This window comes from Argentina anserina, chromosome 3 (genome assembly GCF_933775445.1).
Source record: "Argentina anserina chromosome 3, drPotAnse1.1, whole genome shotgun sequence".
NCBI classification, from domain to species: Eukaryota; Viridiplantae; Streptophyta; class Magnoliopsida; order Rosales; family Rosaceae; genus Argentina; species Argentina anserina.
Genome location: NC_065874.1, coordinates 35070241 through 35087163, shown reverse-complemented (window position 1 = coordinate 35087163; position 16923 = coordinate 35070241). Strand labels below are relative to the sequence as shown.

General features: G+C 39.6%; 2 protein-coding genes across 4 annotated transcripts; one reads left to right on the top strand and one right to left on the bottom strand.

Annotated features, from left to right (window-relative positions):
• The first annotated feature begins 96 nt into the window (after nucleotides 1-96).
• On the top strand, nucleotides 97-2856 carry LOC126786611 (pentatricopeptide repeat-containing protein At5g56310-like). 3 transcript variants are annotated; one of them, XM_050512474.1, is made up of 2 exons: nucleotides 97-1783; nucleotides 2735-2856. In XM_050512474.1, exon 1 carries the CDS (start codon nucleotides 97-99, stop codon nucleotides 1669-1671), a length of 1575 nt encoding a protein of 524 aa, XP_050368431.1. In that variant the 3' UTR covers nucleotides 1672-1783; nucleotides 2735-2856. The 3 variants fall into 3 exon arrangements, with proteins under 3 accessions (XP_050368431.1, XP_050368433.1, XP_050368432.1); XM_050512476.1 differs by lacking the exon at nucleotides 2735-2856 and adding an exon at nucleotides 2367-2549; XM_050512475.1 differs by lacking the exon at nucleotides 2735-2856 and adding an exon at nucleotides 2320-2549.
• LOC126786609 (kinesin-like protein KIN-14T) lies at nucleotides 2363-12946 on the bottom strand. The gene is given in 17 exon segments (XM_050512473.1): nucleotides 2363-2478; nucleotides 2621-3179; nucleotides 3181-3663; nucleotides 3665-4048; nucleotides 4647-4774; nucleotides 5107-5144; nucleotides 5399-5408; nucleotide 8957; nucleotides 11025-11208; nucleotides 11303-11334; nucleotides 11337-11466; nucleotides 11643-11818; nucleotides 11963-12004; nucleotides 12006-12070; nucleotides 12181-12348; nucleotides 12540-12623; nucleotides 12718-12946. Coding segments are annotated over 17 exon segments (2829 nt in total).
• Nucleotides 12947-16923: the final 3977 nt, after the last annotated feature.

Here is a 16923-nt window from a genome sequence, read left to right as displayed (position 1 = left end):
AAAAATAAAATAAAAACATGTTAAAAACCTTACCCACCGCATGGTACATCACTAAACTACTGCCGATGACTGCTAGACATTAGGAAAAAGAAAGGAATGAGGGAGGCGATATCCTTTTTAGTGAGGGGGTGCTACGGCCTGAAACACATCCGGCAAGCTCATGGATTGATGGTAACCCTAGGCTTTGAGCAGGATAACAGACTCCTTGCCCAATTCATTGAGGCCTGCTCTTCTCTTGGCTTCTCCAACTACGCCTATTCCGTCTTCATCCGCACTCCGCACCCAGACATTTATCTCTACAATACCATGATCAAGGCTCTATCTCCCTCCGACGCCATTTCTGTTTATAACAAGATTCAACTGGCCGGCTTGCGCCCCGATACGTACTCCATCCCCTTTCTGCTCAAAGCCGTGTTGCGCCTGGCCGCTGTTGGAATAGGTAGACAGGTGCACTGCCATAGCATCGGCACTGGGTTGGACAGCCATGTCACCGTGCTCACTGCCCTCGTTCACATGTATTCCTCTTGCGGCTCTGCTTACGATGCTCGCAGACTCTTCGACGCAGCTGCCTTTAGAGATGTCGCTCTCTGGAACGCAATGATCGCTGGATATGCCAAACTGGGTGATGTAGACAGTGCCCGCCATCTGTTCGAAACAATGCCTCTGAATCATAGCAATGTCATTTCTTGGACTGCCCTCATTGCCGGATATGCTCAGGTCAACCGTCCCACCGAAGCCATCATGGTGTTCCGGAGAATGCAGCTGCACAATGTTCAGCCTGATGAGATAGCAATGTTGGCCGCGCTCTCTGCTTGTGCGCAGTTAGGTGCCCTCCGGCTGGGGGAGTGGATCCACAACTACATTCACAAACATGGATTCCGTGAGCTGCTTTCTCTCAACAACGCTCTCATAGACATGTACGCTAAGTCAGGCAACATAAGAAAAGCCCTTCGTGTTTTCCACAGTACCAAAAGTAAAACTGTCATAACTTGGACGACCATGATAGCCGGACTTGCCCTGCATGGTCTTGGAACACAAGCCCTTGACATGTTTGCTCAAATGGAAAGGGCTCAAATTGCACCAAACGACATTACTTTCGTTGCCATCCTTTCTGCTTGTAGCCATGCCCACTTGGTTGAAACGGGTCTTTGCTATTTTAACATCATGGTTTCGAGGTACCGAATTGAACCCAAAATTGTGCACTATGGCTGCATGGTCGATCTACTTGGGCGTGCCGGTTATCTCCAAGAGGCACAAGATCTTGTTAGGCAGATGCCATTTGAAGCAAATGCCGCAATATGGGGATCTCTTCTTGCTGCTTCCAACATTCATGGAAATGATGAGCTTGGGGAGCATGCTTTACAGCATCTAATAACGTTAGAGCCCCAACATAGTGGAAATTATTCACTTTTGTCTAACACATATACTGCTCTGGGTAGGAGGAATGATTCTAGGCTGCTAAGGATAGTGATGAGGGACAATGGTGTGAAGAAGATGCCAGGCATGAGTTCCATAGAAGTGAACAGCAGAGTTCATGGATTCATTGCAGGAGAAAAATCACATTCCAAGGGAGAAAGGATTTATGAAGTCCTGGACAAGCTTTTCATGCAATCTACGTTGGATGGCGATCCACAACAAGATTGTGGGGAGCTGCTTGAATGTGATGAATAGGCCATTGTTACTCGTTATCTGTGCAACATCTCACCTTCAGAATCTGAGCTTACTTGGGATGTTGGCTGTCGGAGGAGGTTTGTTGCATCAGCTTATCAGCTTACTGAACAAGGTATTGTATTTCCAAGTTTCTGACTTCTGATTTTTGAGCTGCTAATAGAATAGTTAGACCTACAACACACAAACATGCATATGCACACTCACTCACTCTACGCAAACGTTCATGCTTTCACAAGCATTATATGATATAAGTTTTCTAGCCACCAACAAATCATAGCATGAAATGTAAACTGAACCACTATGCTGAGTTTTAAGAAGAGGGTTATGATAGCAGGTTGACTGCACTTTTGCGTGCTAAATTTAGTGGTTTTATGTTGTACATTTGTACTACAATAAGTCAATAACCCTTCATATGGTCAAACGTTTTTTTACTGGCCATCTCTCTAGTTCACCTCTCTCTGTCTCTAAACTCTAAAATGTTATCAGAGAAATAACCAGAGCAGGTCTGAACAACCTAGATACTGAAACTGGAAGCTTCATAGTAATGGTTTGTTCAAAGGAACAACTGATATGGAAAGGATATGGTTTGAACATGTTTCAAAGGAATGTCACTATATTTCATTGAATTTTCAAAACTTGCGACTGCAGAGAATCCTCAGAACTTTGATTATATTCCCCTACTGTACCTGCTTCAGAGCATTAAACCAATGAAGAATTCCTGCTCAAGTCCCAATTTATGAAACCCTAATCCTAGAAGAGCGCTGGCCCATAATATCTGAATTTTCTGTTGAAGAAGGTGACAAATTCCTGATAATAACAGAGCAAAAGAGAATTGTGAAGACATGAACATTGTTTTATTATTAGGAGATAAATTGATAGCGAAGAGAGAAAGAGGAAAGGATTTCTTAAAAAGATAAAACACGGTCAGTGAGTTTTCCACATCTCTTACCTAAGTGCACATTATTTTCTTGCACTCTTGTCAGTTGTTGTGTTTTGACTGGTTTTTCTGGAAGTACATTTTTCATTAATAAAGCTCTTTGATATCTCCTTTTTTGTTGTTCAGGTCTTGTACCTTCTCCACACTTCAGAGAAAAAATTTCCAAGTCTTCCTTTTTACCATCATCCACACCTAATATGGTAGGCAACTGTTGGCAGCCTGACTTTTGTTCAATTTTTGATATTGGGGTGTTAGAATCCTGTTTCGAGTCCGAAGTAATAAAAGGTAAATCAATAGTATAAACTCGACGCTGATTTCTGTTGTTAGATACAGAACTATCTGAGCATTTTGTTTCACTAAATACTGCCTGCAGTGTGAATAAACAGCTGACTCCATTATTGTCTTGATTCAGATCGAAACTGCTGCACCAAATATCAGGTGAGTAGATTTTGCTGAGTATATGTTTCTCTGTTAGGACGTCATCTAGTCTGTCTTTTACATTTATCTTCATCTCCTTAAGTGTTCCATCCAATGAAGAACCAGTGTTACATTTTGTGTCCATATTGCATATTGTCTTTGACAATCATATTTGTGGGAGGCTTATTAATAATCACTTCTTACATGAACATTTGAGAACAATACACATCCACATGTTTCTCTGATTTGTTGTGGTTGACGATCTGCTCCACCGCAAGCTTGTAATTATTGGCTTTCTCATCCTGGAATTTTTCTGTTGCTTGTCCTTTACACATTAATTTCTTCTCTGGGGTAGGACTAGCTAGAACTCTTTTGTTCCTATGGACATGACTCCTGATAGCTGGCACATTCTTCTGGCGTAGCCACTTATCAACTTTCAAATATTTTGCAGAGCAAGCGACATTTTTACTTCTCTCACCATGAAAGCGGTGATATCTATGCTCATTTAAGCATTTTGGTGATGTTACCTGATCTGAGGAAACAAACTCTTTAAGATCACATTATGATATATCTTGACTGTGATTTGTCTCAATATCTGCACTGTTGATCACAGTCAGAGGCACTGAACAGCTATTTTGTGGAAATACCACCTTCTGAATTGTTTCTCGAAATACCTTTTACGGGTAAGTTCACAGACTTAGCATAATAATTGAATGGCCCACTCCTTCCAGGAAAACTCAGGTTCACTTCATTATTTAGGAGGCAGTCTGATTCAGATTTTCTTCTTGGCAGCTGAGACAATGGAGGTGCTGAAAAATGTGCAGCAGTGTTGCTGTTCGTTTCAAGGGGCCTTCCATCCACTGAGTTTTCCAGTTGCTCAGTGGAACATGCAGCTGTCTTCCTAAGATTTTGAAGCTCCTGAGTTGACTGCTTGATACTCATCCGAACATCCTGGCTCTCAACTTCAATCTTGTTCTTCATTTCTTGCAGATTCATCATTGCAACTTCTTTCTCCCTTTGTTCCTGATTTCAGCTTTCCGGTCATAAAGGCATAGGATTTCACACATTATAGCATAAACAGAAGCAGAGATGAGGTCCTGAGTGGTCAATCCTATTCTCATGGCAAGCTAAACAGGTAATTCAGTTGCATTATGATTTGTTCAATCTCTTCAAATATTCTTCTTCATAATTAGTGCTTTTTCTCACCAATATGCTTACGTGTGATACTTTTACATGACTTTTAGCACATTTATTATTTTAGGTATCCACTCGTAGCATATTCATACAATAAATTTTGGTAACTAATAAGATTGAAGTTTGTTCTTTTAATTTGCTTTAATTGTTTTATTAGTAATACAGCTTTTGTTTCTATTAAATCACAATAATTTCATCTTTTTTTTTTTGGAAACACAATAATTTCATCTTGGCGGCAATAACCTTGCATATAATCCATAAAAGTACATTAGGTCTAAAAAACAATCTGATCATGGAAAGTGTCTCCAAAGTTAGTCAAATATTCAGTTTGTTGGTTGGCCAGTAAATGTCCGAAAGAGACATCTGTTAAGGATCCTAATTCTACTAGAAGAAGAAATGTAAGGAATACATTGGCCCATGTACTTACAGTTGAATCTGTATTCCGTAGTTGAATACTTTGTGCTCTTGTTGTTAAGTTCAAAGAACATACTGTCTCACAGAGATCTTCTTCTCTAGGACTCACATGGACAAGCATCAGAGTTTTTGAGTCCCTTCCTGATAATAAAACAAAATCAATGAATTGAATGATAAATAGAAAAAGTGAAAAGTAAATTATAAACTAGCAGGCCAAACACATATTGTTATATTGATGAAACAAGTTTCTTAATCCCCTACGCAGTTATTGGAATAATCTCACTGTTTCCTAATGCATATAGCCATTTTCCGGATGCCTGGTTTTCCTTTTTCCTCTAAAAACTTTTTTGGCAGCAGATTTGAACTACCCTCAATCCTTCATGTATATAGTAGAGATTTTGACTAGGGAATGTTGTTACTTGGTTTTCACTACAAATAATGACGTTACTAGAATCCAGTGAAGTAATGATTACCAAGAGACTCTTTAAGAACTTGTGTCAGCTTGCTGTTCCTGTTATTAGAAGAGAAAACAAAATTATTCAGTGTGAGGTTAAAATTGCTTCAGCCTCCTTTTCGTAATTACGTAAGTATACAGAGAAAGTAAATCATAGCTCATGGACGTGTGCATGCTAAGAAGCTGGTAGAGTTGAGAAGTAGTCCAACTTAAAGTTGGTTTCTCTTCTTTAACATCCAATTTCAGGACAGATGCTGCTGATCGCAAATGGTAGGATTAATGAACAATAACAGATTTAGATTTGGAGTTACCTGTAAGGTACTGTAGAACGAGAATCTGAAAATCAATAAGAATGCAGACACGTGTACAAATAAAATGTAATTTATTGAATATCAAGCGCGAGGTTACAATCTTTGTGAACTCCTCTGATTCTATCTCCGTATATGACTTGGCTCAAGGGTGACGTGCACTTGATCTTGAGAATTTGAGTTTGATTTGGATTTGGATTTGATGAAGAACGAGCGATTTGGCCGCTTGATGATTCTTCGTGGACTTGAGTTTGAATTTGGATTTGATGAAGAACGAGCGATTTGGTGGCTTGACGATTCTTCGAGGATTTGATGCTCTTCGTGGACTTGAGAGACTTCGGGATTTGTCGAGAGTGACATTGCTCAAGTGATTTTCTCTATTCTTCTCAAGTCTCACTCTCTTCATGTTGAAGGGGGTATTTATAGTGTCAAGGTCTCTATTTTGTAGAATATTTTAATGACACTAAAATAATAAATTTCTTTAATTGTATAATTAAATCAATATGTATTTTCCGATTAATTTAAAATTAGTTATTCTCATAACTAAATTAAACCGAAAATAATTGATTTAATTACAACCGTTAAAAAATTTATTAATTTAATCGAATGTCCGATTACCATTTTGAATCGTCAATGACATTCAATTTCCGATTTACGTCATTCGGATCCGCACCAACTTTGACTTTTGGGCCATGTGTGCAATTTTGTCGGGCTCTTGATCGATTTAATCATTTAACGAAGATAATTTACTTCATTAAATTTCATGTGTCTACAAATGCCCCCACTACAAGTCGTGCTGCAGACATGTCGTCGTCATATGCCGAAAGCGCAGCTTGAAGTATGTACTTTGATTTAGAGAATTCGTGGAGCTAGCTTTCGAGGCTCTGCAAATGTTATGGTGATCTTTCCACCATATATTTTGATCAGATGAATTTAATTTTGAAAATCTTTACATCCACCACCACTGAAAGCATCAGAACAAACTAGTGTAGACATATTTAGGACAATGGTTTCTAAAACACCATTCTTATTGTCACCACCACCAACAATGAACCAATTGTCTCCAATCGACACACCTGCATGTCCAACCCGTGGAGTTGGTATTTGGCCTTGTTGTGTAGGTCTTCGAGTGGAGCTTGCGGATCAAGGACATGGAGATCATTAAAGCAATTTGAGTGGAACACCTACTTGAGAAATGTCATTATACAATATCATACTTCGGGGACAATATGTGCTTGCTTTTTTTCTTCCTTTTGGGAATGATCTTTTTCAGAAGCCACCCACCCACCGAAAGCATCTTTGCTTGTTTTTATTATTTTGTGAATGGTCTTCCACCCACCGAAAGCATCTTTGCTTGCTTTTATTATTTTGTGAATGGTCTTTTTCGGAAGCCACCCACCGAAAGCGTTTTTTATGGGCTTATATTCCATCTCCTGCATCCTTATCTTTCATCGGTACAACAGCAGCATCAGAGAGGTTGGGATGGGAGATCAACATGGCTTCGAGCTCCGCCGGTGGGACTTGGAAACCTTTGTATTTGATGAGTTCCTTTAACCGATCTATGATGAAGAGTTCATCGTCATCGTCAATGTATCCTATATCACCTGTGTGCAACCATCCTTCTTTGTCTATGGTCCTTGCAGCCGCACTACAACTAGCTGATGGTTTATACTGCTCAACCTTCTCAAATACTGAAAATCTTAGTGACAAATGTGCCCTTAGGAGCCAAGAGCTGAGTGGCGAGCTTCACCAAGTCAATGACCAAGGCGTTCTGAGACGTAGCCTCCGATGACCAGGCTCCGCCGATGTTGGGGGAGCCATCGTGAAAGACCAAATCGAAGGCGGAGCAGCCTTGCTCCTTCATGAGCCGCCTGAGCTTGGCGACGCACTCGGTCCTGGTGATGTCCTGCTGGATGGAGAAGGCGTTGAGGACTAAGTTGACGCTGACGACGAGCCTGCCGACGGGGACGTGCTGGACGGCGACTTGCATTCAACCGCCAGGGGCGGCGCAGAGATTGAGGACGGAGTGGAGGAATGATTTGTTGTAGAGTGTGATGGTGCTCAGTTGTGAAATGAATCTGAATGGGGGTGATAACGTTTCAGAAAGCTTGTTATCAGCTAAGGCCAATAACTGAAGGCTTCTGTAGCAGCCTAAGCTTGGTGGTTATGACCTGACAACTCATTCTCAGCTGGAGCACAACCAGGTTCTTGAATTTTCCGATTGTGGCATGGATGGAGCATGTGGTTCTCATAGAGGTAGATGTCTTCCAGGCTTTGCAGCTTTCCTATCTCCATTGGAATTCCACCTGTGATCATGTTATCAAACAGAAACAAATTTTCCAAGGAACACAAATTTCCGATTTCAGGAAGTTGAGTTCCTGTGAAGTTGTTGCTATTGAGCACAAGATCTGTGAGATTCCCTAGTCTATCCAAGAAAGCATGTAGGTGCCCTCCAAAATGATTGTCTGAAAGGTCTAGCTGTTGGAGTGAGGAACAGCTCAGCACTGCCAAAGGAAACTCTCCAGAGAGCTTGTTTCGAGTGAGAGAGATGGGATAAAAAGGAGAAAGAATTGAATTAATCATTCTTGAATGAATCATTCTTGAATGAATGCATGCGGGTGTGGTAATTGCATGATTCAATCATTCATTGATTGAATGTGGTTGTGCTCTTGTGCAACCGGTTTGGTTTTTTTTCTTCAAGTCTGACTTTGACTTTTCCGTTTACTGATCTGACTTTTTTTTACCAGTTGACTTTTTTAACCGGACTGACCTTTTTTACCGGTCTGACCTTTTTTACCGGTCTGACCTTTTTTACCGGTATGATTTTTTACCTGTCTGATTTTTTACCAGTCTGACTTTTTTTTTTAAGAATCAAAGTCTGATTTTTTGACCTTTTTTTTTTGGGTCATGCCTTTTCTCTTTTTTTTTGTCTGACTTTGACTTTTTTTTTTGTAGGATTTTGACAACAATCTGAAAGTCGCGGTCAATCTATCCATTCGACTACTACGGGTTGATTTCTGGCGGATTTGAAGAACGTAAACGACCTAATCGCTTGACTGCTCTCATTTCATAGACTTGACAACAGTCAATAAAAGCGTGTTAGGCTTTACGCATCACATTCACTATAGCGGCTTTCAAGAGTTTGAAGAACGTAAACGACCTAATTGCTTGACTGCTCTCATTTCATAGACTTGACAACAGTCAATAAAAGCGTTTTAGGATTTACGCATCACATTCACCATGGAAGCTTTCAAGAGTTTGAAGAATGTAAACGATCTAATCACTTGACTGTTCTCATTTCATAGACTTGACAGCAGTAAAAAAAGTGTGTTAGGCTTTACGCATCACATTCACCATGCGGCTTTCAAGAGTTTTCTTCACGATGCAAGACTTGTTGATCAAGAACAGAAGAAGTGCCAAATCCGAGAGATTCCAGAACTGAGAGCTAGTTTTGAAGAACGTCAGAGCAGCTTCAAGGGTTTGACCTGTATGTCACAGACTTGAATGATCAAGATTTGCTCCTTCCTTCTTCTTTTTTTTCTCTTTTTTTTTCAATCAAACCCTTATATTTTGTTTGATGTAACTGAACTTAAGATTGTTATTCTCAAGCTGCCTACGAATCTTTCTAAAGAAGGAATCAAGTCATCACGTAGTTCAAGAGTTTTTTTTGTTTTTTTTTTCTTACGTAGTTTAGGCTCGTGCAGACTTGGAGCATTTTTGTTTTTTTTGTCTTGTGCAGTTTAGGCTCATGTTGACTTGGAGCATTTTTATTGTTTTTCAAGCATGGTACTTCTTCAAGAAGTTGCCGTTGATGGGACCGATCCTCAAACCGTCTTCCGCCACAATTTTGTAAGCTCCATTGGTGTAAACTTCTCTGACGACGTAAGGACTATCCCACTTTGACTTGAATTTGGAGTCAGACTTGTGCGTCATAATGATGGGTCTTCGAACAGCAAGGACTAAATCATCAACTTGAAATGACCGTGGTCGAACACTTTTGTTAAAGGCGTGTGACATCCGAGCTTGGTAGCATTCCAGGTGTTGTTGTGCATCAAGCCTCTTCTCGTCCAAAGCTTCTAACTCTTGCATGCTCAACTTGACATTTTTTTCATTCGTGAGACCTTGCAAAGCGATTCTCAACGACTGAATTTCTTTCTCTAATGGTAACACGGCTTCGACACCATAGACAAAAGAATAAGGTGTAGCATTTGTGGCTTGCCCCCCATCTTTAAGTTCTGGAGGAGCTTCGTCTACTTCAATTTCAAAATCTTCATGATCGTCTTCCTCTACGGCATATGCTTCTGCCACCGTGATATGTTAAGAGGTTTGGATAATGTTATCCTTATCGCCATTACCGAGGTTGGTATCTCCTTTTTGGCCATTGAATATGATGATATGTCACTTCACTTTGAGTTGATCCGTGGAATTCACTTCTAACACACACTGCCTCCTCATACGCGACGGGATAAAACTTCGGATTTCTTTGCTCTCCGCTTGACTACAAGTCGTTTTCTTCTTGCTTATTTGTCGTTCCTTATGTTCGCGCGCCTCCTTTGAGAATCTGAAAACCAACAAGAATGCAGACACGTGTACAAATAAAATGTAATTTATTGAATATCAAGCGCGGGGTTACAATCTTTGTGAACTCCTCTGATTCTATCTCCGTATATGACTTGGCTCAAGGGTGACGTGCACTTGATCTTGAGAATTTGAGTTTGATTTGAATTTGGATTTGATGAAGAACGAGCGATTTGGCCGCTTGATGATTCTTCGTGGACTTGAGTTTGATTTGGATTTGGATTTGATGAAGAACAAGCGATTTGGCCGCTTGATGATTCTTCGTGGACTTGAGTTTGGATTTAGATTTGATGAAGAACGAGCGATTTGGCCGCTTGATGATTCTTCGTGGACTTGAGTTTGGATTTGGATTTGATGAAGAACGAGCGATTTGGCCGCTTGATGATTCTTTGTGGACTTGAGTTTGGATTTGGATTTGATGAAGAACGAGCGATTTGGTCGCTTGATGATTCTTCGTAGACTTGAGTTTGGATTTGGATTTGATGAAGAACGAGCGATTTAGTGGCTTAACGATTCTTCGAGGATTTGATGATCTTCGTGGACTTGAGAGACTTCGAGATTTGTCGAGAGTGACCTTACTCAAGTGATTTTGTCTCTTCTTCTCAAGTCTCCCTCTATTCATGTTGAATGGGGTTTTTATAGTGTTAAAGTTTCTATTTTGTAGAATATTTTAATGACACTAAAATAATAAATTTATTTAATTGTATAATTAAATCAATATGTATTTTCTGATTAATTTAAAATGAGTTATTATCATAACTAAATTAAACTGAAAATAATTGATTTAATTACAATCGTTAAAAAAATTATTAATTTAATCGAATCTCCGATTACCATTTTGAATCGTTAATGACATTCAATTTCCGATTTACGTCGAAATCACGTAGCTTCAATTACGATCATCCATTTATGTGCTGACACGAGTTTTATTTGGATTTGCACCAACTTTGTTGACTTTTGGGCCACATGTGTAATTTTATCGGGCTCTTGATCGATTTAATCATTTAACGAAGATAATTTATTTCATTAAATTTTATGTGTCTACAAGTACATGGCTCTTTCCGAGTGGAAGAGCATTGATCACATCCCCCAGTGAGGAAAGGGACAAGTTGATTGCTTTTCCTTCTTCTAGTCTTCTCCCAGATGCCTTTGTCTTCAGCAAACGTTCACTTCCCCCAAGATCGACAAACCAAACTTTATGCGCTCCACTACACGTGATTGATATGCGAATCAAGCTGTTAAAACAGAGTAATTAAGTAGGATGATCTCAGGACACAATTTTGTGTTCTAAATACCAAAACTTAGTAACCAAAGCTAAAGACAGTGTACCAGTGGGATCTGCTGGAGGTAATGTTACTGTTTTTGTCGATGCAGTTGACCTGAACCGGCACCCTAATCGGTATAGCTTTAGAGCTTGGGCCAAGTTACTCACTCAAAAGGCCACAAGGTTTTCAATTACAATCTCACCCTTTGAATCAGTGTGGATTGAGAGGCTGTTCAAATAAAAGTAGGATTATTTCGGAAGGCAAAGCTTGGGTTGACAGAAAACAGAACAAAGAAAGCAAATGATTGTAAGCCAATGAGTTTTCTGTTTTCATATTAGTAGACCATGAGAGGATTCATGTATGTAGTTGTCTGGGTCCGTCAACTAGCCTATCAATTTTCTTACCTTGGCTTAGGATCCGTTGGCTTTGTTGGTTGAACGATTAGCAGGTCTCTCAGATTCCCCATATAAATCTCAAGCATACTGAAACTAAAGTGATACACATGGTTGCCATCCATTGCTTGCTTAAACAATGCTTCGATTGAGCGGGGCACCACTCCAGGAGATTCTGGAATTCCTTCCTACAAAATTTAGACCAGAACCAATACATTCGGTAGTTCAGAACTAGTGAACTACCATAAGGATATCATACTTGAGCCACTTAATTCTAATTTTTTTTTTGGGAGACCATGCAATTGAAACTGCATTGACTAGTTAGCCCTCACCATGGTAAAGGTTTTCCCTGTCCCTGTCTGTCCGTATGCAAAAAATGCAAGCGTTATAGCCATCCAGTGTTGATTTGATTACTGGTTCAACTTCTGAAAAGACTTCATCTAAAAAATTTCAAGTTTCATATGCAGTCACTGACAAAGAGCTAGTTATGTGGTTAGTACATAGAGGAATTGAATGGCGGCTAGAATGGCCACATTTGTAACCAGAAAACTTAGATGTACCTTGTGATGGAAAACCTTATCGAAACTGTAACTTTTATTCTTATTACCAGAAAATTTTAAAAGAACATTACTCGAATCCAAATCTACTACAGGCAGAAAACGGCCAAAGTTCTCCCCCATTTCAATTGGTCTTATACGACAAAATACTCGAATATTACCTGCATTAACAAACATGCCGAGCAGAAATTCTGCAATTTTAGCTGTCTCACTAACTTCTGCAACAAGTAGAATTACCCTCCTGTCAAACTTAGTGAGGACATTTGGCTATTTGACAAGCTAGTAATTGTACTTGGTGCAGCATCATGCTTCTGGCGTACATTATGATAGATGTCCATTGAATATGACAAACCTTTCAAATCCAGAAATTCATTTAGAAACTGCTTTCGCTGTCTGTTCAATTCATTTATCCGGGCAGTCAAGATAGCAAGTTCATCTGTGGCGAAGAGTATATAACATGCATCTTATTTGTTATCGATGCACACGTATACAAAAAGAATTGCATGCAAGTATATCTATTAAAAATGTACCTGTAATCTTTGAGGTAAGATTGCCTAAACCGTCATCAGGATTCTCTGAAGTACTCATTGTCTCAAAATTTGTGGTTCTTAAGTCGAATGATTGCTCTTCAGAAGGTAGGTTTAATATTATCTGACAAACAGATTTGACCCAACTGGAATTAAGATGCGACTTTTGTCCTAACAGGGAATGAATTGTTTCAGCAAGGTTGTGGATAGGCTTTCTTGTAGTTAATGCCATTGTTTCTCCTGGAATTGTAGAATGCAATGGAAGCCCCTTTCGTATATGCAAGTGAACTGTTTTTGGCAAACAAGTGAATAAGTTAATTAGATATCTTTTCCAATTTCTGCAGCGATAAGGAATTGGGAGGTGGGAGTGCGACCAAGACAAACACAGAGATTACGAACGAGTTGCTTACCTGAATGCAGGAGCTTACAGCTTCAAAACTCCTGTGAAAATGAATTTTGCAAGTTTTTCTGGACTGCCAAAGCCTCAAAGACAAGACGAGGTCCAAATGTTCCCTTCCATCCAGTCAAAAACTTTGAATAAGAGAATTTATTAACATTTCAGACCAACGATGAATTTGACAACTAAGAAACAAGGAAGTCCATAAATGGACTTTTATCATAAAAAATATAGGAAAAATTTCAGAAGTAAAGCTGGTTCAAAGGAAGAATGTATGTCTCTGTTGCAGAGGACCAGAAGCCAGTTCAGGATTTGGATTTCAACACATAGCGAGGAACTCTGATTTTTTCTATGAAACAAGCTCTTCATCCTATAATATTATGATTGATGCATTTTTCACTCTTTTCTTGTGGGTGGTTGCGCGCTCCTTGCCATTTGATCGAGTTGATGAATCAAGCAAGTGTTCTATCTGTGTTTGCAAACTACGCCTGCAAATACCAATCAATAGGCTAAACAACAAACTAAACCAAAATATATGAGAGCTTATTTCATACAAGGGTCGATTGCACACCCACGCGCTAAGAATGAGACTGGTTGTTGTTTCGATCACCTCTTTTATTATCTCCACTTCTCTAGCTTCTCAGTATGAAGTATGAACCCAGATGCAGTCATTCGCCGCTTTTGATTGCAAACTCATTTAGATTAACCTCTGCCGATCCCTACCTCAGCTTCATCCTCACCCTCGCCGAGAGGCCCAACTCTTCCGACTACGAATTCGTCGTCCTTGACAGGGAGCACGGCCTTTAAAATGTTATCATGCCTCCACGCCGCCACCACCGTACCTTACTCCTGGGCGGCTGCGCCTTCTCATTCGATTCCGTCGACATGGAGCATGAGTGCACGACCCCGACCTTGGTTCTATCCCGCCGCCACCTGTATTACTGTATATATATATATATATATATATTAATCGATCTCTTTTTTGAGAAAATATGATCGATCTCAATATAAGGATTTGATTAGACTTTGCTTGCCCAGATATTGAAATTTTCATTATGTCAAACTGATTCAACCTCACTCGCCACCCTTATGCTAAAAGGGAGTATGATCTCAAACATTGAAATTTTCATTATGTTAAACCGATTCAACCTCGCTGAGATAACATGTGTAGATACACGGCACGTGTATTGAATAAATTTCAAAAATATATAGACCAAACAACTTCCTGCTCAACCTTCAATCATGACCCCAAAGAATGTTTGGTTTTAACCTAACTTTAGTGATCAATTAAGTTCACTCAACTTAGAAACCTGTAATGATATAGACCGAATAATGTATGTCATGAGACTTCACTTAATGATACTTTTACTAACTTTGAATAGATATCATCAGGAATGAGAGATATAATAGATTTGGATGTAGAGATTTCAATTTTATTAGACTGTTTACTTATAACGTGGAATTAGAACATAAACAATACTAATTACAATTAATGTTGTTTACTTACTATCAGAATTAGAATTAAAATTAATTTGATTACTAAGATATGCCTATATATATAAAGTCACTTATTTCTTTTACTTACCAAAAGTGCTATTGTGCTACACCAATTTTTACCAGCAGAATGACATCAAAAGTCACTACACTAATTTTCTTTTCCTTTAGCACCCAATAAGACAAATCAAATTTCAACTAGATTTCACCTAACGATTATAAAGTATATAAATAGAAGAAAAAATTTTGAGAATATGATTAAAGAAAGAGAAGAGCTTACCTTAAGTAAGGTATGTGATTGTTTATTTGTGGGGTTTAACACTACTATATATATATATACACAAAAATGATCGAGAGAGGACGTCCCCACCCCCCAAAAGTGCGGATGTTCATGTTTTTCACCGGAATCTAGCACCAGCAACGACTCTTCTCTTGCAAAAGAAACATCGTCAGGGTGGTTGGATTTCGGTGAAAGTACCGACGTCTTCACTTTTGGTACACTGCGAACGTCCGCTCTCGATCCAGCCTTTAACATTATATATATTTTCCCTATCCAGAGTGAATGTCCACTTTGATTACAGAGTGAACTTCGTTATTTGACTCACTTTTCAGTTAAATTTTCACATCTCCACCATATATATCTTATATCAAATTGTATAAAATTTTACATGAGTAATCTATATATTATGTTCTAAGATATATATGGTGCAGATGTGAAAATTTGACCGCAAAGTGAGTCAAATAATGAAGTTCACTATGGAATTTCAAAGTCAACCTTCACTATATATATATGAAGAGGATCGAGAGATGACGTTCGCAAGTGCTGGCAACGCACAACGATGACACGAATGATGCTAACTGTGCTCCTCCTCTCCCGATGCTCCCGTATGTGCCTGCCGAAGCTCCATTTTTAGCCCACGGCAACCGGAATTTGCAAATTTCCTATAAACTTGCAATTTCTGGAAATTTACAGATTTCGGTCGCCGTGGGCCAATGATGGAGCTCCAGCGGCACAAACATGAGCGCCGACAGGGGGGCACAGGCGACACCTTTTGCGTCGTCGTTGTACGTAGCCAGTCGTCGGAATCGCCGACGTAACCCGTACGAACAATCCACTCCTTATCCGCTCTATATATATATATATATTCTCAATTTGGGTTGGACAATTTGGAAATATTTTCAATTAAATTAGAGTAGTTTAGATAACAAAAATTGATACCGAGGTCCCCTCTTAGGTATCAAGTTAGAGGGATTGTTAAAAATCGATTCCTAATGAGGAGGTGAGACCCACATAAAATCCAATTCCTTAATGTGTTAGTAAACAATGAAATTCTCTTCATTTGGAATCGATTCATCCATTCTCAATTACATTTCAAGTTAGTTGACGTGCCATTAAACATATATCATAGAGGAAATAATTAAAGGGGTAATATAAATGGACAATTTATGATAAACAAAAATTTAGAGATCATGAATAAATTCCCCTCTTTTCCACTTGATAAAATGGTGTAGTATCTCTGTGCACTAGGTTGGAATACTCAGGGTTACTCGGAGCTACCAATATCGGGAGCCTAGGTTTCCATGGTGGCGGTGCTTTTTTTTATTAGAAGGTATCAATCATGCTGGTGTTTTGGCGATGACATTGGTTATCTCGCGTTGATCGTGCTGGTCTTTTGATGACGACGAGATTCGCTTTTTGACGGTGGTGTTTAGCATTTGAAGGTCTCTCTGACTACGAAGCGACACTCTTTGAACGCTAGTCTAGGGTGCTGGAAAGCTCAGCCTTCGGAGTTTGGCGGTGGCAAAAGGGGTCATTGTTGGATGTTGCTGGGATCTGTTAACACCTCTCCCTGAGGGACATTTCCTGGTGAAATCTTCTCCCATTTCGGTCATCAGACCGGTTGGAGGGGACCCAACCTGGCGAGATGCCAGGCTGGCATGACTTGCCACATAATCTCCGGCTCAGCTGCCGCTGTTCAAAGTAGCTCGCCAGAACAGTAAATGAATAGTGCTCATGCATGTTTTCCCACACGAGAATAGGGAATTGCACTTCTCCCAATGCGCACAAAAATATCATCTCTTAAAAAAGTAACGTATTCCTAAGTCCTTAACTCTCAAACTTGAATTCCGCTCCAGATACTAACTTAAGTTTTAGAGGGCCAAAGGCCGGCACACAGCTGGCCCCTTTACTTGAAATTTGTTGTGTGCACGTTTTACTTAGCTGACACACCAAAATATAAGCTACGAGGTGCAGGATCCCCCAAATTCAACACCAACATGTTTTCACTTGGTCGTATGCGGACATGTCTGGTATCTCC

Bases quoted from the DNA above. Each gene is read 5' to 3' on its own strand.
- LOC126786611 (XM_050512474.1), top strand. From the start codon at position 97: ATGAGGGAGGCGATATCCTTTTTAGTGAGGGGGTGCTACGGCCTGAAA.